Below are 24069 nucleotides of genomic sequence, written 5' to 3'. Positions count from 1 at the left end.
TATACTGAAAGATTTCTGATCATTACTGCTGTAGTATCAACATACAAAAACAAAACAAGATGCACTAGCTTTGTGGCAAGTACTGAGTGCATCTGAAACCATTGGGGATATGTGTATATGTAATCAGCTCTACAACGTGAACTGGACTTTTTATGTATGGTGTACATTTCCATGTATAAGGGATGCTGGGATCCCAAGTACAGTAGATCTGACCTCATCAGCTGTATTTCTACTTGGGATCCTTACATATGCTGTACATGTTCACAGTACTGCAGGTAAAACAACATTTCAATAAATATGAATGACCTACTTAATGAAGGTAGAATTAAAAGCAAAGTTAAAAAGGAGATTTTTTTTTTTTTAATTATTAAAACAAAACAGTAAAGGGCAGTAAAAGAAATCTAAAATTCAAAACTGTCAAATTGCCTTTATATACACTTTACATTTTGAAAATAATATCACACACAAAAAATGTCTCTTGTTTTGACATATTAAATCATGGAAAATGTATAAAGTGAATAGAAAACTTAAAACAAGTAACTCATACAGGAACCATACTGTATGCTTCAACTGTAATAATAACAATAATAATATCTTTATTTTTATATAGCGCCTTTTCATAAAAAGTCTTAATAATATGGCTTTTCCATAGGATTAATGAAACGTTCAGATACAAGTTAACTGTAATATCTCAGCTGTAGTGCATTCATTTTAGGAAAAGGAATCTTTGGTTAATTACATGCATACTTAAGACAGAAGTAGTAGTACAGCAAATAACCACTTCAGATACAGAGGTTCAGGACTCTGATGTAATATTGCTGTAATCAGCCTTTTTACAACAGACTTTAAAAAAAGAACTAGAAAGACATTCTGAATTCACATTTTACTAAACAGAAATAAAAATAAAGCACAAACCACTGGGTACATTATTTTACTGCTAGTCGGCCACTTCAGGGATGCTTTCCCAATTATTTATTTAACATACAAAAAAATACCAGCCATTATTTTCTATAACGCCTCATTTTTGTCTCTTGCTTTTACTTGCGTTGGTAACATGTATAATTTCTCTGTGGTCGAAGGCCGCAGTGGTACAAACTTTAAGTGCAGATCAGTGGTGCGCAGTGTGGGGCGCGGAGAGTAAGTAAGGGAGCCGCGACTACGAAGGGGCAGTTCTGTAAAAATTAACACGTTTTTTTGTTTTTTGTTTAAAATGATTGACATTTTTAAATAAATACATAAATGACAGCTAATTAGTCAAAGTTATTATCTTTCAAATGAGCCGCTGACGATCACTGTAGGACTTGTAGAACAGGAGGAATGATGTTTGTGGCGAGCGTGTCAGTGAAACTGCAGTGAACAGAGACGAAATGGCAGCCTCCATGTATCAGTGTAAAAAAAAAAAAAAAGCACTAACATTTTAACAGGTGTTTTTATCCCGGATTTAATGTAAATCATGTATTTTTTCCTAGATTTTACTAAATTATGTATTTAGCTAAATCTGGACTTTTTCTGGTTAAATCTAGGAAAAAATATGCAATTTACATTAAATCCAGAAAAAACTGTTCAAATATAAAGTTAAGTTGTAACATTTTAATGTGTGTGTCACCGGGAGGGTGGGGGGTTCAGTTGCTGTACTGTTGGATCGATTCAGGTTGCAAAGCATCTTCATTCCACCTTCCAGATAGCCACTTTACCATCTTCACAAGAGGAGCCACTCAGCACATATCTGTCCTCCACAGAGCACAGGGCCTGCACAGCGTCTGAGTGGGCCACCAGCTCCTTCTCCACACTGTGCTTCTCAATGTCCACCACATAGATCTTTCCTCTCGATTTACCCTGCGAGATACCCCTGCTGCCAACCCAGATCTGACAAAATAAACAACATTTTAAAAAGGGCATCTGTTTTTTTTTTTTTTCTGAAACACATGTCTGTACGGTATACAGGAACTCTAAGCAATCTGCACATTACCTGGTTCTTGACTTTTATCATGCAGCTGACCCCTGTGCAGTCCTGCAGTTGGATTTTGTGAAAAGGTTTGGACAAGTCTTTAGCATGCCAGATACAAAGCTCACCACGTTCAGCAGAAGCCGTCCACAGCTGCTCACGCTAAAGAAAATAAAAATAATAATAATAATAATAATAATAATAATAATAATAATAATAATAATAATAAAAGGGGTCGATTGCAACAAACTAAAAGGAGTGTACTAAGTGGGGATGATCCTGTGGTTAGTACAGATGACGGTGGTAAACAGTACGCAAGTTAATACCAACTGCAACGAACGAAGCAGCTCAAGCATGCTCATTGGGGTGTTATTATCCATTTGCTGTGAAGCAGTGTCAGAGACTTGATTGTCCGTGTCCATGGTAAGCTCCTTCACTTCAAGTCAATGAGAAGATCAAAGATCTTGAATATAAGACGCTGAGAAAATACATTTGATATCAAGCAGATTGAGTGTAAGGCATAATAATCAGTTCAAATTAGGGATGTAATAGGTTAAACAGTTTAACGGTTAACCAATCAATAAATGCATAGCGTTTTTACATAACTGTTAACGTATAATACAAATTCATAAAATGTATTCAGCATTTTGTGTTTTAAAAGTAAATATGCTCTTTATGCACTGCCACTGAACTCTGCAACTCCTCTGTCTGTAACCTTTTTTATCTGGCAACACAGGACATTGGGTTAGGCATGATTAGTCGACTGAAACCACCTCTATCAAAATAGTCTCAAGCTGTCGATTTCTGGTGTTAGCACGCGGAGCACAGCAGCTGGCGTCAAAATAGAAAAAGGAGGACTGTAAAGATGGAGCGGTCAAAACAAAGATAGTGCTTTGCTTTGACTGAGTGCTGTAGCTGTACCTGAACCAACTGAGCCAGCAGCTAAAAGACCATGTGGAACAGACAGGAATAGTGCCATGTCAGTGCTTTTAGGTGAAGAGTATGTTCTAAAACCGGACGATAATACAGTTGAAAACGAAGTGGCAAGTTACTTCAGGGAGCCTTGCCCTGCATTGTACTGCAATCCATTGGAGTCGTAGAAGGACAGTTTTTTTATATATATACAGCCAATTTCACCTCAGCTTGACTTTGAAAAAGTTTAATCACAATTGGACCATATTTTGTTTTCTGAGGGGATTTTGTTTTCTGGTGTATATAGTTGCTGCAGACATTTCATGTTGGATGAAATTTTGTTTTTGTTTTTTTTAAACTAAGATGTTTTAGTTCAGTAGTTGTGGGCACAGTTTGTTAAAGCTGCAGGTTATCTGTGGTCATTTCAAACAACGGGAAAAAAATCTTGTCTTTACGTACTTGCTTTTAAAATGGATTCATAGCATTAATTCATAAGAATCTTGAAAAATGAATTGTTGATTGCTACGCTAAGTTTATAGGATGGCAACTTGTATTTTTTTTTTTAATGGTGTTTTATTTTGTGTGAAACCAGTGTCCCCTGTAGTGGATCGAGATGGACTATGAAGGAGATACTAGAAACTTAGAAAGGTGTACCGGTACACACATCGTCATGCAATCGTGATGCTCTAAGCTGCCTCTTTTTTATGTTTGGTAAACAAACGTCAACACATGACAAAGAGTAAATATATGTGGGAAGGGTGTTTATTTAACCTTTTGTGGTCCTATGTCGGACCTGGTCCGACATCAAATGTCAAAAAGACGCAGAAAACAGGTCTCTAGCTGAGAAAACCATTCAATGGCCGAGTGAGACCAATAGGAGCTGAAAAAAAAAAAGGGTGTATCTCATGAATACTAATAGACCCGACACCACATAGATAACACGGACATAAACAAACAAGATAGCTGCTTCCCCATCCAGCGCTCAAAGAATATCACAGACATTTGCAGAGCTTTTTGAGATGTTATAGTAATAAAATAACGACTTGGATCGCATTATTGAGGAGTTTGGTGATAAAACGATTATTAAGAGTTACTTGAAAAATATAGCGAACGAGGGGTGGGGCAGGGCTGGAGATGCAGTACTGAGTGTCCTGTTGATATGCAGTGCCTTTTAAACCTGTTTTACTGTGAAAAAAAATACTTTTAAAACAGCGTGTCTAAAATAAACTGCGCGTGTGAAAATAAATTGGACCTGACACGCCTGAGACGCACTGAATAAATGGACCGCTAAGGGTTAAAGGGTGTTTATTTAAAGGGTATTTATTTAAAGGGTATCTAGTGTGACGGTGTAACTACGGTTAACCGATAGAAATCAAATTGTTTAAACAGATTTCTTATTAAACGATATTTACATCCCTAGTTTAAATACATATGGATTGGTACTCAATAAGGTGGCAGTACATGAGGGGGAAAAGGGCATTGTTTCACATTGTGTAGTTAATCCTCATCTTGGTGACCACAGTTATGACGCTTATAATGCATACATACAGCAAAACCCACACGTCTTGTACTGTATGTTGATCAAATCAACTCCTTAATGCTGAAAGTCTCATTCTATTTCAGTACAGCATGTATATAAAAATAGATGTTTCTTATGCGCAGACTTTTGTTTTAATAAACAGGGCCTCAATGTTTTCTTTTCTTACTTGGCATTACATTTATTAAGTTTTAAGTTTTCGTTTTTCCTACGTCAATAAAAAGTTGAAAACAGCTGAACCCAGCAGCAGCAATGTCTCCAGGCTGGTCAGGAAGCAGCATCCTGCGGTACGGAATTCCATTCTTCCTCAGTTCCATGATACACTCCCCAGCACCTATAGCATAGGACACAAACAGAGCTGAATTAGTGAACAATTAAACAGTTCAATTAAAAATACATGATTTATACTGTTCCTCGATATTGCTCTAGCTCAGACACATACAGTAAGTGTATTTATCATTTAAGGATTTGAGGGTGAGGGCATGATAATATTTGACTCCTGACAACTTATTCCGAAATGTCAAATAAAAATACAAATACAGACGTATCAAATTGTGCAAAAGCAGAGACTGAGAGCAAAGAGCAGTAGATTGTAATGATTTCCGTCTGCTGCTACAGGAGATCAGTATATCAGTATTACAATACAGGTATCAGGAATTGAATTAGAACCCTTTTAAGATGACATGATACTTACAACACCACAATGTGCCACGGAATATTTTGATAGAAGTGAGCCTTTGACATTCCACATGGAACTGATTCTTCACTTTAAGTGTGAAGACATCCCAGGTAATTATAGTTCCATCCGCACTGCAGGAGTATGCCTGTGTCTGACTAGAACAGTTCAAACAAAACAAAGCAAAAATGCCAAACTGAATGATTGTGCAGTAAATGATGTGACACTCTACCAATGCCAGCCACATATCATGAAGGACGCTCTTTCATCCCTCCTGATGCCAGCAGCATACAATGGAAGTAGTGGCCTGTGATATGTTCAGGCACATGGAATAAAGATCACTCTCTGCTGTTTGATTGTTTTACAAAATGGGCTAAGAACAAACACAGCAATCATGTGTTTTCATTTTCTATTTAATACGACCCATCAAGAAAAGGTGCATTCCTCAAGAAAAACAGTGAAATGTTACACAAAACTAAGTGTGACAGAGTGACAGCCATGCCAGCAAAGCAGCAGGCCCACACAAAACAACTGCTGTTATCAAGAAAATAAACAGAATGCAATAAGTAACCTTATATCAGCAACTTAACATTCAGTAAAATAAAAACATTTACATGAAAAAGAAATTCTAAAATTCCAGGACAAACAGCTTTGGAAAAAGCCAACATTTAAATGAGTAACAAAAGATTTCTTGTTGACTGATAAAAAAAAGTGGCAGACAAATAATGCTAATTTTTTCTTCTTTTAAAATCGTATATAAAACGCCAGGTTCAATAGCTATGAACCATGCAGCAATGGTACAAGCCAAACTTTCAGTTTTGGAGCACTGTGGCATAAAGTGCCTCATTTCATATTACCAAAACATCATATGAAATGTTCGTGATTTAGAGAATTGTTTTATACCAGAAGGCTGTGTATCTTACCTGAACTTGTCATTGCTGTCCTCGATGACCATGTCGGTGACTTCACTGCGGTGATCTGTGAGCTGTTTGTTACACGACATGCTCAGAGTGTTTATAATGTAAATGGTGCAATCCTGGGAACCAATCCAAACTTGATTTTGCTCCAGTCCCAACATACAATTCTGCACAGAAGCACACACACACCACTGTCGTTACCTGTTTATCAAACATTTCATTAATTGCTCACAGACATGATAAAGACATTGATCAAATATTTAAAAAGCTGGCCTTAGCAACTATCTAAGCCAAATACATGTGCTGGAATATGCCTGTCATACAGCGAAGGTAGTTAATAAAGCCCAAAAACCCTGCCAGGATAAAACTAAACACCAGAGGGCAACACAACGACTGGAAAGTTATCTGAACTTGTGGAATGATTTCAGGTCACCTGATTGTCATAAATTGAGACAACACAGAACTATGCTCAAGAACCCTTATTCTATTAAGAACTTGTGTGTAGAAGACACAGAAGCACAGTGTGGTAATTCACAAAAAAAGCAGGCTGTAGTGGTGACCTCAGACCCAGAAGAAACACACAGTGCTGCGAGGTGAAATGTGAAATGCACTGTTGCGTGGTTTAATAATGAACAAAAAAAAAAAAAAAAAGGTTTAAACAAAAACAGCACATGGCACTTGAGGCCAAAATAAAATAGACACACAAAACAAACAGACACTAACAAACAGGGCACAAACACTAAACACAAAACAAGCACTTGAAGCAGTTATTATTATTCATTATTATTATTATTATTATTATTACCTCCTCAATCTCTCCTGTTCTTTTGCCTTGAACACACAACCCCGAGTGAGTGAAACATGCATCTATATATAATGTTGTGTCGAGATTCAATTACTAATTAATTATTCACTTGTATCTCGGCACGTGAACTCATGTGTGCAATCCCGTGCTCACATACTATTACATACTTTACATGCACGTGAAGTGTGCCAGAATACAACTATATATTTTAAATCACTTGTGCTACACACCCATTTATATCCCGTGCAGCAATATCTATACACCAACATTAACACACCACACGCAACACAGAACACATAAATACGCACAGGGGCAGGCACATTGCCACAGTCCCCTACACACACACACTATTACTTCACTCCAATCCTTTTGTGTGATTTCACCAGAAACCAACTAGCTTTAGTATCCATTTGGAAGCAATTCAGCAACGTCCCAAGACAAACCCATCTGTTTAAAAGAAGTCTGAAGATACCACGGCCACGGGAATAGTCAGGAGACACGAGTAAAGTGCAATGACAGGCTTTTATTGAGGCCTTTGGTGCAATAAAACATGGTCAGATCATTTGGCACAAATCTTGTCAAAACAAAAAGAAAAACAAACAAACAAAAAAAAACAAGGCTCTCAGTCTACAATAATCAGGACACTTAGCTATCCTTTTGATATTCACTTTTCATAACAATAATCAATGTCTATTCAGAGTACACTGCAGCTCTTTCCCAGGTCATGTCAGAACCCCTCCTCCTAGGTATGAGGCCATCACAGGTATTTATACCTGTCCCAATGACTAACCCCTCTCTTGGACTAGTCCAATTTTCAAACACAAAAATAATTCAGACCATTCTGCTAACTAATATAGCTTACGTTTAAATACCTGGATTTGTCACTTCACAATAATCAATTCCTTTCAATTTAGTTTTTAAATCTTGGTAAACATACTATAGCTATAGTTATAATATAACTCACAGTTTTAAGGCCCCCCTTTGACTAACATGGGCGTGCTAATAGCCATAAAAGGGATGCAAATCTGCACATGCCCTCTCATCATGCCAGTAACTCTGCATTTGAACCACTGTAGTAGCAGCAGCAGCATTTAAAATGTAAGCAAGCGATTTCATTTATTTTTATCCTAGTAAAAATGCCTGACACTCAACTCTATGAAGTTGCTGGTAACAAGTCATGTTATTGTACAGAATATGCACACCTACTCTCCGCAACAAACACAAGCAGTCACCGAGTTTAGGTTAAATTCAACACATTGGAGACCAGGAGCAATGCCTCATCACCCCCTACAGGTAAATTAATCCAACACATTGCAGACCTGGAGCAATGCCTCGTCACCCCCTACAGGTAAATTAATCCAACACATTGCAGACCAGGAGCAATGCCTCGTCACCCCCTACAGGTAAATTAATCCAACACATTGCAGACCAGGAGCAATGCCTCGTCACCCCCTACAGGTAAATTAATCCAACACATTGCAGACCAGGAGCAATGCCTCGTCACCCCCTACAGGTAAATTAATCCAACACATTGGAGACCAGGAGCAATGCCTCGTCACCCCCTACAGGTAAATTAATCCAACACATTGGAGACCAGGAGCACTGGCTCGTCACCCCCTACAGGTAAATTAATCCAACACATTGGAGACCAGGAGCAATGCCTCGTCACCCCCTACAGGTAAATTAATCCAACACATTGCAGACCAGGAGCAATGCCTCTATTTACAGTTCTTTCTTTTACGCACAGCAATGTTTTTGGTTGTTCTGCATGTCCAGGTTTACACAGGTTCAAATAACAAGAAGCATGCATTTGCACAGTGTCCTTAGGTTATAAGGTAAAACACTGATGGAGTGTGTTTATTTTTCTCTCCATCACAAGAAGAAAATGTTAAATCAAAGCCAGTTAAGCATATTTTTTTGAAGGTTTATTTAAACCAGATCCAATTAGCTATTCCCAGAAATGTGTGCAAAGCTTTACTTGTTTTGCCTTTTTGTTTTCTGTTTAGGTCACACTGTTTTAAGTCAGTTTTTAAGGCAAAGCTAGCACTAAAACACAGTTGATATTTCTGTTTCTATATTTAACTAAGATATTCACACTTGAATGTCCCTATGACGTTAATGGTTTTTGGCTGCTTCTCTCCTTTCCTTACCAGTTTTGAAGTTCCCACTTGAATGCAATTCTGCCTCATAGACCAGCTTGTTGCATCAAACACCACCACTTTGCCATCACTCAGAGCACACCACAGCTTTGGGTTGGCATCCTCATCTACTTCAGATAGGTTCAAGTGACCTGAAAGAAAGTGCCAGCAACATTCTATTAGCAACCACACAAAAGCATAGCATTTTCACAGTGTACTGCAGGGTGGGTTAAAATTCAATACAGTTTTATAGTGTTTGAAGTTTGCAGTGTGCCATATACACAGGTGGCATCCTAGTCTAAAACTTGAAACTTAAAACTTGAAACTTGAAACTTGACCACTTTCTGGATCCCTCATGGACACAGGTAACCAGGACACTGTAATGAAAGACGCTTCTTTTTTCCTACCTGGTGTGTAGAGCAAGACATCCACTGCCTGTGGAGCCGTCTGGCCAGCAGATGGGTTAATCTTGCGCTTCAGCGTTTCAGATGTCGTTTTAGAAACCATCATTGGAACTGCAGGAAAAAGAGTTGAATGAATGATTAACGTGATACAGAACAATACAATTCAAAAGAGGCACACAAAACCAGCTTACAGAAAAACGTATTCAGACCAGTTTAAACCTTTAACAATGAAAAGAAAAATGACATGTATGTTATTTAAACAGTTGTAGTAACACATGGGGATGTGTAACACTATATTTAAACAGTTGTAGTAACACATGGGGATGTGTAACACTATATTAGTGCTGGAACAAATAGCCGAATATTCGAACGAATATCTGTATTCAGATGTTCGTATTCACTAGAAATTACAAAAATACCTTGCACTTATTTACACCTGTGACAGAAATATAATGAGTTCTGGTTGTAAATCTCCCTCTCGACCTGTGAGGGCGCTAAGTAGCGAAAGGAAAAGGCTTTGGACGGGTTGGCCTGACAGTTCATTTCCTGGGTCGGCAGGTCAGTCAGCCTGGAAGAAGGCAAGACTCCGTTGCAGGAACGTATTGACCCGGAAGGTAAACGAGGTAGCAGCTGCAGGCAATAGAGTCAGCTGCAATCGTTTACCAAGGGGTCATGCATGATCGCATAAAGGGGCTGGAGAATTGTAAATCTTTTCCTTCGCTTTTGGTTTTGAAATAGACCCGGAAGGACCCGTGCACTGTGTATTAAGAGTATTGTGAGTGTTTGTTTGTTTGTCTTGTCTATACTTGTTACTTGTGTGTTTATAGACGGCTAACATGTTCCGGAGCTGTCGCTAAGATCCAGCACTGAACCCGGAACAGCACTGCACTATTTGTCACTCTTTCAACTGTATCACCCACCACGAGCACTACAGCACAACCCAGGACTGGTGACCGTGGTTGTATATTGTGGGAGAGATACTGTGTTTGTTTAGGGCTGCAATCCCTGTTACTGTTCTCCATGTTTTACGCATCGCTGTGTATAACCAGAGTTTATTATTTGGTCACCAGCCCTGGATTGTAACAAAAATAAAACGACTATTTTTTCCACACTGGATTACAAATCTCTGTCTGTTTATTCCTGCACTGCATCACCTCTGCACCTGTTCATAATCAGCAACCACTTTGCCACAACAACTCACCAGAAGTTGCGCGACAGTTTGAAAATTGGCAAATGAAAAAGAGCTGTGTGATGTGAGATTAATATATAAAAAATATATATATAGATATATATATAAAAAAAAAAACACAGGATCACCACAGCAGCTCTTGAGCCTCTATTTAAAAGTTTTTGACAGCAAAAAGTAAATAAACCAGATTATGCGTGCACGCATAGTGATCTCTATGGAGGCCATCTGGGTCAAAAACACGTTGTGCTGCTTTAGAGCAAGTCAGAATCTCATGGGACAGAAAAAAACGCAAGCACCTCAATCTGAAATGCTTTGCTCAAACAGTGCCCAACTTGATGTTGCGCAGTGATTTTTATATAGATTTTATATATTATATTTTTTTTGTTGCGACTTTCTGTTATGTGCAATGTAATAAATAAACGAGAACCAAAACGCTGAGTTTTTTCCCATTCATTTTACAACGTCATTTCCACGTTAGTTTTATTTGAAGTGTTTAAAGTTAAATTTCAGTTTTCATTTGCTTGTTCAGCTACAAAAATGTAAATGTAAACCTTGTGTTATTACTTTATGAAAACGTGTCAAAAAAAGTAAAAAAGAAATAAAATGTGGTGTCAACTTTATGTATTATTTATTTCGGGACTAAACAAAACAACGTTTAACGAACGGTTATATGGCATGCTTTTTTTTGTAGTCAATTCACTGGGGTAAAGTAAGTCCTACACAACATATTCTTTACTCCTGGGATATTTTTCTATTTTTAACATGTTACATATTGTTAGGTCTTGCTGTACAATAAAGGCACACACACACACACACACACACACGCACGCACACACACACACACACACACACACACACACACACACACACACACAGGGGCCACGGCCACACCTCCTGCTCCTGCTGATATGCTATCTCTGCCTGTGTTCAGAGCAATATAATGGCTTTTATTACTTTTTGAAAACAAACAAATATCTAAATGAATATTTATATTATGAGCAAATATCCGAACATGAAAATCCAGTGTTCATCCCAGCACTAATATATATATATATATATATACCTGTTAACAGATCCAAAATTCAAGCCATACCTTCATACTTCATTTTGTCAAAAAATGCCAGTTTAGTGGCAGCATAGATGGCCTTCTGTGACTGCAGACAACCCACCACAGCATCCATAAGCAGAACATTTGTTAAAGCTTGTTGCATATACTGAGGATCCTGGGGAAACAGAAGGAAGTAAGGCCAGCTTTATGAGCGACAACTGTGGAATGTGAAACCAGAACTATCAGGGGGGGGTTATTAAAACAAGTATGCAAGTATGCATTGTAACATACTGTCCCTAACCCTAACCCACGATATGCATCCTTAGCACGACATAACAACAGAAGAACGCAAGACAAAACAGGGAAGGAAAAACATTTTCTTAAGGAACTAATGACATCTCTTTTTGCTTTTTTTTTTTTTTTTCTAACAAAATACAGAGAATGTAACACTGTAGGAGGAAAGCAGTGGGTTGAGGTCACATTAGCTACTTGCAGCATAAGAACTATACATACCGCTGCCTTCCTGTGTCAGTTATTTACCTGATATAAATCTTAACAGCAAACCCTGTCAACATTATGTCACTGTTAATGTCCCAAGCTGAAGAAAATCATTTTGTGCATTTTCATATTCATTTTCTGACCTTGTGATCATCTGACATTTTCTTCCCGGCCCACATTTCTTTCACCATCAGATGCCAAAGATCACACTCTGATTTCAGATTGGCCTCAAACATCTCCTTTCTTAGAGTTGTTTTTATCTTAAGGGAAGGTATTCGTAGTAACAGGAACGCGGCAGAGGAAATTTTAACTTCCTGAGGTAAAAACAAAGGAAAAAAAGCTATTTTGCTATAGCCAAATGCAAGATAAACAACTTGATAGATAGATATAGATAGACAGATTGACAGATAGCTGGCTAGCTAGCTAGATAGATAGAGACAGGCAGACAAACACAGACAGATAGATAGATAGACAGATAGATAGATAGATAGATATTTGAGGTGTATACATTGGTTATTATTTTGTCTGTATCAAGCTCTTCGCAGTTGACGGTCATTGGTGCTGACTGATCTAATTTACCATTACAAGTGAAACAACTGAAGAAGCAGCTGTTTAGATTTGTAATAATCGCTGCTTTTCTTTAACTCTGTGGAGAGCAGCGATCCACACAAATCGATACAGCTGTTTCTTCACGTGTTTCACTTGTAATGGTAAATGAGACGAGTCAACCCCAATGACACTAATCTGATTGTAAGCACCTGGTTTCTATGGAGAGCTCGCTCCTGATAATTGAATAACCGGTTTGTTCAAGTTGTAGCTATGCTATAGACACAGTAAAATAATGCAAGGGTTGCATGTTATTATTATTATTTGTTTATTTAGCAGACGCCTTTACCCAAGGCCACTTACAGAGACTAGGGTGTGTGAACTATGCATCAGTGCAGAGTCAGTTATAATTACGTCTCACCCGAAAGACAGAGCACAAGGAGGTTAAGTGACTTGCTCAGGGTCACACAATGAGTCAGTGGCTGAGGTGGGATTTAAACCAGGGACCTCCTGGTTACAAGCCCATTTCTATAACCACGGGACCACCCAGCCTCCTGTCAACAGTTGTTACAGTAAGAGAAGGTCAGTGACAGAAACAGGCTATCCATATGGCACCCTTACAAAAACAAAACTTCATGAGTATACAGCGCTGCTGTACATGGAAAGCACTCAAATATTTCAAGGATAAACTTAGCTTTCTTTACTGCGTCAGCTCCACAGCATCCGATTCATTACAGTGGAATTTTCCACAAAATGATCCAATTAACGCCCCCTACCTCTATGTCTCGGAATGCTGTGATCTCAATGTATCCGGGCCTCCCCTCTGTGAGTAGGAAGAGTCTCCTCTGGGTCATTGCTATCTTGCCCACCCCGTGGTTGGTCTTCACAGAACGGGACAGCTTGTAGACGCTCTCGTTCTTGTCCAGGTGCTCGATTACTTCAGCAGGAAGATGGACATCCTGCGCCTCTGCTTCGGTCTCCTTCCAGAACGTGTAGAACATTTTAAATGTCTCAGGGTCAATCTGTTTCTGTTGACCTGAGGATTCAACATGTTTAATTAAAACCTCAAACCAGCATTCTGAGGATACAACCCGTTTAATTAAAACCTCAAAACAGCATTGCTTTGCCACCTGTCCAATCTTGAACTGAGATATGAAAACATGGTTAGAGAAATTGTTAGCAAATGCAGTTCTTTTATACAAGAGCGTAGCTAGAAATTATTTTTCAGGTTTGATTTGCCAGTTCACTACAACATATGCAGGAAAAGAAAATAGCACTGTGTGTGTGTGTGTGTGTATATACAAAATACAATTTCCACAACTCGAGTTGTTGTAAGTAATTGAAAGGATGCACCCATTAGTGTTATAATAGAGTGTTATAATATCTGTGTAAAGCATATTAACAAATGATATTCAAAGCTGTGATATTCTGGGAAAACTGGCATTCAAAACAAAGATTAAAATAATTAGCACAGTGCACCCTCAATATACCAACCTTAAGCAAGCGTGTTGTTTCTCAGCATTAAAACAACATCATAGTAAAAACGACATTGTCAATCTTTTTTCTTTTTGTTTGTTTAACCATATAGCAGCATTATTTTTTATCAAGATGTTTTACAGTACCTAAAGTCTACACCCCCTTGAACATTTTTCACATTTTGTTGTGTCAGTGCCTCAGAGTTTCATGCATTTAAATGAGGATTTTTTTCCACTTATCTACACACCATACTCCACACTGTTAAGGGGAAAAAAGGTTTTATTGAGAAAAAAATTATATATTAAAAATACAAAACTGAAAGATCATAATTGGATAAGTATCCACCCGCCTGAGTTAATACTTGGTGGAAGCACATTTGGCAGCAATTACAGCTGTGAGTCTGTTGGGATAGGTCTCTACCAATTTTGCACACCTAGATTTGCCAATATTTGACCATTCTTCTTTACAAAACTGTTCAAGCTCTGTCAAGTTCCTTGGGGAGCGTTGATGGAGAGCAATCTTCAAGTCATGCCACAAATTTTCAATTGGATTTAGGTCGGGGCTCTGACTGGGCCCCTCAAGGACATTTACCTTTTTGTTCCTTAGCCACTCCAGTGTAGCTTTGGCTGTGTGGTTTGGGTCGTTGTCATGCTGAAAGGTGAATTTCCATCCCAGTTTCAGCTTTCTTGCAGAGGGCAGTAGGTTTTCCTCAAGGACGTATCTGTACTTTGCTCCATTCATTTTCCCTTCTATCCTGACAAGTGCCCCAGTCCCTGCCGATGAGAAACATCCCCATAACATGATGCTGCCACCACCATGCTTCACAGTAGGGATGGTGTTCTTCGGGTGATGCGCTGTGTTGGGTTTGCGCCAAACATAACGCTTTGCATTTAGGCCAAAAAGTTCCATTTCAGTTTCGTCAGACCACAAAACTTTTTGCCACATGGCTACAGAATCTCCTGAATGTTTTTTTTGCATTCTTCAAACGGGATTCAAGGTGGGCTTTCTTGAGAAATGGTTTCCTTCTTGCCACCATACAGGCCAGATTTGTGGAGTGCTTGGGATATTGTTGTCACATGCACACTTTGACCAGTCTTGGCCATAAAAGCCTGTAGCTCTTGCAAAGTTGCCATTGGCCTCTTGGTAGCCTCTCTGATCAGTCTCCTTCTTGCTCGGTCATCCAGTTTGGAGACAGAGGGTCTTGGTGGTGCCATACACCTTCCACTTGTTAATAATTGTCTTGACCGTGCTCCAAGGGATATTCAAGGCCTTTGATATTTTATACCCATCCCCTGATCTGTGCCTTTCAACAACTTTGTCCCAGAGTTCTTTTGAAAGTGCCTTGGTGCTCATGGTTGAGTCTTTGCTTTGAAATGCACTACCCAGCAGAGGGAACCTAAAGGAACTGCTGAATTTATCCTGAAATCATGTGAATCACTACAATTTAACACAGGTGGAGGCCACTTAACTTGGTGTGTGACTTTGAAGGTGACTGGTTACACCTGAGCTAATTTATTATTCCTATTACAAGGGGGGTGGACACTTATCCAACCAAGCTGTTTCAGTTTTTATTTTTAATAAATCTTTTACAAATTTCTAGAATATTTTTTTCACTTGGAAGTTGTAGGGGTAGGGTGTGTAGATAAATGAAAAAAATATATATTTTAATGCATTTTAATTCCAGGCTATAAGGCAACAAAAGGTGAACATTTTGAAAGGGGGTGTAGACTTTCTATAGGCACTGTATATTAAACTGATATATGCAATTATTCAAAAAGGACTTGTAAGAATTAAACAAACCCCCAACAGTTTGCACAGTAAACACTTTAACGACAATATAGCTAAGCTCAAACTTTGCAGCGCTTTTATAAAAAAAATGAATAGCTGTACGTTTTGTTTTACTCCATATCGTCACAAGCATAATTTTTTTCAAAAAGCAAAAATGCTCCCAATTAAGTTACAAAACAAGAAATAAACAGCTCAGATGTTGTGTATGTAGTCTTAAGGATTTTTTTGAAATTGGCTTTATAATTGAGGTTACTGTCTTTTCATTTCAGAAACAAATTGTGCTGCTAATAATTTAGAGTAAAACACTTGAGAATTGTAATGGGCAGTTTGAATAAAATCACCCAGTACAGTATGTTAAAAGGAACAAAGCAAAAAGCAAAATGCAACTGAACTTGGGAGATGAAGTCCAATACATACTATAGGGTGAAAGATGCAACTAGAAGCCCAAAGCCATTATTTAAGATACCGCTTCCTCTTCCCATGGCATTGCTGCACACAAGACTTGCAAAGCATTTAGTCTTCTATGCTTACCATCCAGATGAGAATCAACGTAAAATACAGATTGCGAAGGTGCCACCCTCATTGCTGTATCCAGACCTTGCCCACCAAAGCCACTCTTAAATGATTCTAATGAAGCGGATTAAGGGACAGTGAGATTAGGGTAATTACTCGATGCATCTATGCTTAGATTATTATTATTATTATTATTATTATTATTATTATTATTATTATTATTATTATTAGATTAAAAATGTGATTGTTTTGCAGCAATGTTGCAGTAATCATAGGCAGCAAATGCCAACTGAATAACCAGTCATTTAATTCATAAGAGTTTGCAGTAAGCACCCAATAGTCCCACATCTACTAATAGCAAACATAAAGCCCAATTCAATTAACTTTTAAGATGGGGAAAGGATTTTCAGAAAATTAAGCAATAAATGAAGAATGCATTACTTCACTATGTAGCCAGAAAGTGTAAAAGGTAATAGGTAGCAGGAAAACAGAGGCAACTAAATCCAAAGCATACCAGTCTGCAGAATGTCCTGGATACAAATTAGAGCCTGTGTTACCACAAACAGAGCAACATTGGGAAAAATGAATTATTAATCATGTTCCCTTCCCTTTGAGGAAGAGGGATGCAATACTACATCTGTTATAACATTGACAACTCCACAATGTGTACAACAGGTTTAATTACATGATCAGAACTTCCCATTCGATTTTTAAGTTTTACTAATTCTATAAGGCTTTCCGGAGTTTTCAGGAAATATAGATATTTCTACTTTTCCTTCCTAAAGCTATATTTCTACTTTTCCTTCCTAAAGCTAATATTTACGGTACATTTCCAATACCATAGCCTCCCAGCTGTTAACAATTTCCTTTTAGAAATGTCCGCCTGATGGTTTTTTCACTTACCTACAGTAAGAGCGTCAAACAATCTATGAATAGTACCAATATCCTTCACAATCCCAGATTCCTGAATTCGTTTCACAAAATCGTCCAGCTGCATGTGTTTTTTCGGGAGCGCAAAGTTTGTGACACGATCGTCAGATTTCACCAAGCCCGTTTCATTGTCTTTTTTCACTTTACTTATTAAGCGTTTCAGCTCTGACCGTTTCTCTGCCTGAAGCCACTCTTCCTGGGCCAGAGAATCCACCAGCTTCTTCACCAGGTCAGCTGGAAAGATTCCTATGTCAGTCTTGTAGAGATTCTGGAAGTCAGACAGAGCATCCAAGCGTTTCCCAAGCATCATGTTCATGAGTCCTCGAAGGTAGTAGTACCTGGCGAGCAGTGCTGAGCTCTCGGGTGGAACAGAGGAGACAGCCTTGCTCAGCAGAACAATGCACTCTGTGTAATAGCACTGGACATGATGGTAAACTAAGGGTGAAGGAAAGTCTGGAAGTTTACAGGTTTTGATAGGTTTCAGTGGGATCTTCAGTGCTGCAAGAACATAGTAAGAGAGTAAGTAACATACATACCCAATATTATACAATTAAGTACTACTACTAATTTGAACTCTGGCTGGGTTTTCTCAGAACAGGTGTCCATGAAAAACAGATCAAAATCACAACCATTAACTAGAGAAAAGGTTGGAGACCCTGACCTAGATTCCAGCACTCTCATGAGTTTCCTGTTCTCTAGATATAAAAAAAATAGAAGGGTGATCAACACATGGTGCTCTGCAGGTATACAGCGATATACTGCAGCTTGAGCTACATTTCAAAGGCTGTACCAACAACTTGCAAATCCAGATAGTTAGATAGCTTTGTAGATGAACTGAAGTTATTACCAGTCTCTGACTCCAGTTTCTTCAGTGAACTCTTCCTGACTGGAAAGTCGTGAATTCTCTGGTCTGCAAGATCAGGCATACTTATTCCCTTGAAGCAGCGATTCTCCGGGCTGCTGCATTTCCGAGCCATCTCTTGCATGGTGGGTCTTCGCGGGGATTCAAGCATAAGTTTCATCCTGAAGGGAGGGAAAAAACAGAACAACAAGGTTTGATTGTTGACATTAAAAAATGAGTGGAACCGACCAAAATCTTGGGGGAGCTGTAACAATTTTTTTTTAGAAAATGAAGTAAAATTGCCAGAGATCATTAAAAGCCCCCCATCAACCCCCAAAATTGGAATATTATACATTTTCAAATTGTATCCTTAACTCACTGGCTTTGGGTGAGCAATGCTACAGTCAATATAATTCAATTCAATGCAAGTAAAGCTCTTGTGTAAACCCTACCAATGGCACTCCAGTGGAGCTCTGCGGGCTTTGAACAACTTTGCTTGCACAACATTTTGTCTTATTTTAACAGTTGGAGCCATTTAAAAAAAACACTTAAAAGCTAAGAAGTCATCATCACCATTCATATTGCAAGTACCCGATGAGCTTAGGTTAAAACAAAGTAATATTTATATGTATAACAATAAGAATTGCACACAGATACCACAACCCGTAGCACTTTACTGTACTGTATGGTATCTCTATACTGTGAGAATTACCTGTGTGCTTCAGATCGAGTACTTAACTCCATTCTAGTGAAGGCGTCCATCTTTCTGTTCAACCGCGCCTTAAGAAACGAATGAAATATGTGCGTCTCCAGCACCTGCAATTTATATAAATGTCACAAAGTCATCACCACCTTTAAAAGACTTCTACTTAATCAATAACAAGTTTTATGTATTTTTATAAAAACATTTGTATTTTTTTTTTTTTTTAATTTAGTGGTTGCCAATTATTTTTATTGTTTTTCAGCGACGTCCAGACTATAGGGCGCATCCTGCACTCCAAAACATTTGTATTTTTATGAGTTCTTCCTTACATTAAAACATCCCGTTTTTTTGCTTTGTATTAACCAGTCTGTTATTTACTCCTATATTTATTTTTCATTCTTTGAGACATTAACATGTATTTTTCTCCTTTATTATTATTATTATTATTATTATTTTTATTATCCTTTAAAAGATGGGAGTAAATTACTTTGTTTTTAAGTTTGTAGAATGTAAGAGAGCTATCCATGTACAGCTACTTCCTGAGTCCAACACTAAAGCATGACTTGTGATGGCCGGCTCTCCGTTTCACCCTTCCTGATATAATAACCAGACTAACAGATGCATGAAAGCAATCACACAGAAACTCTCTAGTGAACCCTCTGAATCTAAAACAGTTGCACTTTTTTTCACTATTATATTCAAACTTTGTCTTTGAAACTGCAAAACAGAAAATTGGATACATTACATTTATATTGTATGCTATATGAATACAGGCAAGTTTTTATGAAAACCTTTTTAAACCTCCTGTTATGTTTCAGGGTCCATTTCATTTGACCAAGGTTTCCACTTAGCATTTTACTATTATTACTGGTGTGATGAACAAACATGTAGTACACTGAAAATCTGTCTAGTGTCTTGATTGGTATCTCATTGGACTGATTATGTTGTAAAAAGGATGTTTAAAGACTATATATATATATATATATATATATATATATATATATATATATATAGCCAAATTCTTAACATAACAACGGACATTAAGAAGCTTTGCTATAAACAATTACTATTATTATTACAGGTTTAAAGTGTTACAGAACAACCTGCAGTGTTAGCTATAAATGCATGACTTTACTTTTGCTGTATCCAGTGTTGTCCATATCACAGAAATACATTTTTCAACATAATCCCGATCATTTTAAAATCAAATGGGCAATACAGAACATTTCCCAACTTTCACTCGGAGCACTCTCCAGGAGAATATCATGTTTTCTTGAACGATCGTAGTGTTCCTCCTTCTGCAAGGTGGTGCCCTGATTGAAATGAGTGGTGTATTGTGGGAACAGAAAACCAGCATTGTTGCAGAGGGAGTATTATATATGTTTGCATCAAAAATTCTCTCTCTTCTGTCAAACGCAAAGTTGGGAAATGCATTCCCCATGTGACTTATATTACCAAAGTATTTGGGATTATGTTTACAAATATATTAGGTAAAAAAAGGTAAAATAATACTTATTTTATGTAAACACTGCAGAGTGCACAGTGGGGTAATTGGTATATACACGTCCCCTGAATCCAATCACTAAGCATAATTAGTACAGTAAATTACCATCTTGTAAAAAGGTTGATCTGCTGGTTCTCTGGTTTTCTGAAATTCTTCACTGTTAAAAACTCTATGTTCATAATTGAGATGATCGTTGACTTCCCTAAATAAAGAAAAGATGTCATGTGATGCTCGATTTAAAAAAAAAATATATATATATATATATATATATCTATGTTAATTTATAAGGTTGCTTAAAGTTTTTAAAATACTTGTAGCACTAGGAGCTATACTGGTTGGACACAGCTGTTTAGATTATTCACCTGTGAATGCAAATTTAACACTTGTGAAGCTGTTAAGTAATAACATCAGTATCAGATTGAAAAGAAAAAACAGGAACTAAAAACAAATGCCACACGGCAGAGTGCATGCATGAGAGGACTGTATTAAACTGCTCTTTGGAGGATGATAAATGTGACAAATCAACGGGAAACTTAACCCTAAAGAAAAAAAAAAGAAATTCTCACAGAAGTACAGATTTTATAATGAAACACATATGGCTGGGAAATGACTGAAGGGATTAGGGAAAGTAGGGGAGGTGAGCAATAATAAAATATTTTAGATTACTTATATTTAAAAACACAAGCACAGCACAAACGGTTTAATATCCCCTTCAGTCACTGCATGCATAATTGTACAATGTTAAGTTTCCTATCTATGCATTTACTTTACAATGCATATATGATGCGTTAAAGTTTTGGCAGGGCAACTTCTCAAACTATAGAATTCACACAAACTGTTTGAAAATTTCTAAAAATGGAAAGAAAAAATTGTGACAGGATATCTTAGAAAACTACACATATATCATATCCCCATGTACATACCAGTAGAACTTTATAAACTTTAAATAATTCAACATTAGTTGTAACTTGTGGATGTTTTAGTCTTTGCCTTTAGAAATTCTAATACTGTATTAAAAAACAACATGTTTTGATTACAATAGGAAAATGTCTATTACAGCACCTACCTGAAGATATTGACAATTAACTCCAAGGTAACCTGCTGTATTTGCCAGTTCAGCCTTTGCTGCCACTGCCTCCTTTGCATTCGTAAATCATTCAGCTCTGTACTGGAGCCCAGGTGAGAGAGCTTCAAGTCGTAGTACATTTGAACACCTTTAAGCCTATGTTTGTTAAGGGAGAATAAGCATTTGTTGTTGGCAGCTTTCCAACAAATCAAATATATATATTTATTAAATAAGTAAATGTATTTATTTATAATATTAAAATGTAACCTAAAAAGGCAACTATCAACAAAAAATAAATAAATAAATAGCTGCCCAAAACACTACAGTCTAATATAGTAGACCATATTGTATTATAAACTATAAAGAATTGGCCACCACTAAGAATACGACTGTATTTTGTCATATAGGAACAAAAGATGAGCTACTCATGCTGTCACTCAAAACTGCAGCTGAGTTTCACTGCAGTAACTACGCCAGTGTCATGCCTACAGACAGTGCTGGGTGTGCCCACCCTTGTCTGGCATTGCCAAAACCTTGATAACATAAAGAGGTTTTCACTACCTTTAATTGTAATTCTGGATTCTGTTATAACCTATAAATAGGACTTCTGATTTTCTGTTTTTTACTTTGACTTTTCTACTGTCCTTTAAGAATTCAATTGATACCTGTGAAGCCATTCGTGTATCACAACTAAGAACATGTTAATAGTAAAATTGATTTAATTTACAGGGTTTTTCTGTGAAACAACTAAATTGGCTTTAAAATTGTCCAAGCCTTTTACAAGCCGAACATACGAATGAGATAGAAGCATGTTAATAATCGACTAATCTTTAATAAAGCTATAATGAAAAATAAAAGTATTTTATGCTGGACACACTTTATTGCAATCGTTACACGTAACTGTATTTACATTACTAAAGAGGAGTTGCTTCTGCTTTTAAATGAAAAAGACTGACCATTTAAAAGCCCATTGTTTTTTCTTTAATTAAATCAGTTTTACTATTAACCCTTTGCAGTCCATTTATTAAGTGTGCGTCAGGTCCAATTTACTTTCACACGCGCAGTTAATTTTAGACGCGCTGTTTAAAAGTATTTTTTTTTCAGTCAAATGGGTTTAAAAGGCCCTGCATATCAACAAAGCACTCACTAGGCATCTCCAGCCCCGCCCCACCCTTTCGTTCGCTATCGCTTTCACAGATGCTAATAAATAAATAATAATAATAATAATAGTGGTACATACCGATCGATAATCTCCTGATCTCTCGTTTTATCACCAAACTCCTCAATAATGCAATCCAAGTCATTATTTTATTACTATAACATCTCAAAAAAGCTCTGCAAATGTCCGTGATAGCCTCTGTGCGCTGGTGTGGTATCACATAGCTTGTGTCCTTATACCTGCCCCTATTGTAATGCCAGGGGCATGTATGCTTATTCATGAGATACGCCTTTTTATTTATTTATTTATTTTTTTCGGCTTGTCTCGGCTCCTGTCGCTCCCACTCGGCAATATAATGGTTTTCTCGGCTTTTTCCGCTGAAAAAACTAATAGAAACCCGTTTTTTGCGTTTTTAAAATGATGTCAGACAGGGTCCGACAATGGACCTGATAGGAATAATTGCAATGTCGGACCAGGTCCGACAATGGACCGCAAAGGGTTAACACATTTCTCAGTTGTGATTGAGATACACAAATGGCTTAACAGATATCAACTGAATTTTTAACCCTTTGCGGTCCATTGTCGGACTGGGTCCGACATTGCAATTATTCCTCACAGGTCCTTTGTCGGACTGGGTCCGACATCATTATAGCAACGCAATAAACGGGTGTTTAGTCGTTTTTTCTCCGGAAAAAGCCGAGAAACCCATTCAATTGCCGAGTGGTAGCGACAGGAGCCGAGACAAGTCGGAAAAAAAAAAAAAAAAAAAAAAAAAGGCGTATTTCATGAATAGTCATACATGGTATCAGGTATCAGATAATGGGCGTCCATAGTAAACAAGCTGGCTAAGTGCGTCAGCGCACTGAGACTATCATGGACATTTGCAGAGCTTTTTTCAGATGTTATAGTAATAAAATAATGACTTGGATCGCATTATTGAGGAGTTTGGTGATAAAACGAGTGATCTGGAGATGATCGATCGGTATGTACGACTATTATTATTATTATTATTTATTTCTTACACAGCTGAACGCTATAGCAAACAAAAGGCTGGGGCGGGGCTGGAGATGCCTAGTGTGTGCTTTGTTGATATGCAGGGCCATTTAAACCTGTTTGACTGTGAAAAAAAATACTTTTAAACAGCGCGTATAAAATTAACTGCGCGTGTGAAAATTAATTAGACCTGGCGTGCCTGACGCGCGATTAATAAATGGACCGCAAAGGGTTAATGGAGGGTAAAACACCAAAAATCAGAAGCCCTACCTCATAAAGTGCTTGTAATTAGATTTGAAAAGCAATACAGAACATTTTCCTACCTGCTCATGAAACATTCGGCAGCACCTAAAGGGACATCAGGAATATCGAGCTCCCGGGAAGAGGAGGATGATATTGATCCATTATCAATATTTATCAAAATCAGGTCATCCGTCTCCTAAAATACCATTCGAAAGATACAGACATAAAGATCAAAATA

General features: G+C 37.6%; 1 protein-coding gene across 2 annotated transcripts in view; it reads right to left on the bottom strand.

The window, feature by feature from the left end:
- Nucleotides 1-1392: 1392 nt before the first annotated feature.
- Nucleotides 1393-24069, bottom strand: part of LOC117435255 (DENN domain-containing protein 3-like) — a 36152-nt gene continuing 13475 nt past the window's right edge. The window contains exons 9-25 of one of the 2 annotated variants that reach the window (XM_034058272.3): nt 23912-24027; nt 21437-21592; nt 20476-20572; nt 18876-18979; nt 18170-18345; nt 17296-17820; nt 16411-16506; nt 13392-13651; nt 12213-12383; nt 11617-11746; nt 9338-9445; nt 8943-9082; nt 5994-6154; nt 5089-5228; nt 4607-4728; nt 1970-2107; nt 1393-1866 (exon numbers count right to left, since the gene is read on the bottom strand). In XM_034058272.3, the coding sequence (XP_033914163.3) occupies nt 1666-1866; nt 1970-2107; nt 4607-4728; nt 5089-5228; nt 5994-6154; nt 8943-9082; nt 9338-9445; nt 11617-11746; nt 12213-12383; nt 13392-13651; nt 16411-16506; nt 17296-17820; nt 18170-18345; nt 18876-18979; nt 20476-20572; nt 21437-21592; nt 23912-24027 (2841 nt within the window). In that variant the 3' untranslated portion in view covers nt 1393-1665. The remainder of the gene's footprint in view (nt 1867-1969; nt 2108-4606; nt 4729-5088; nt 5229-5993; nt 6155-8942; nt 9083-9337; nt 9446-11616; nt 11747-12212; nt 12384-13391; nt 13652-16410; nt 16507-17295; nt 17821-18169; nt 18346-18875; nt 18980-20475; nt 20573-21436; nt 21593-23911; nt 24028-24069) is intronic. The other variant, XM_034058273.3, reaches the window with a different exon arrangement.

The sequence above is a fragment of the Acipenser ruthenus genome, chromosome 3 (assembly GCF_902713425.1).
Source record: "Acipenser ruthenus chromosome 3, fAciRut3.2 maternal haplotype, whole genome shotgun sequence".
Classification (NCBI taxonomy): Eukaryota; Metazoa; Chordata; class Actinopteri; order Acipenseriformes; family Acipenseridae; genus Acipenser; species Acipenser ruthenus.
Note: the sequence above shows the minus strand (reverse complement) of the source record. Positions and strands in the feature narration are given on the sequence as shown.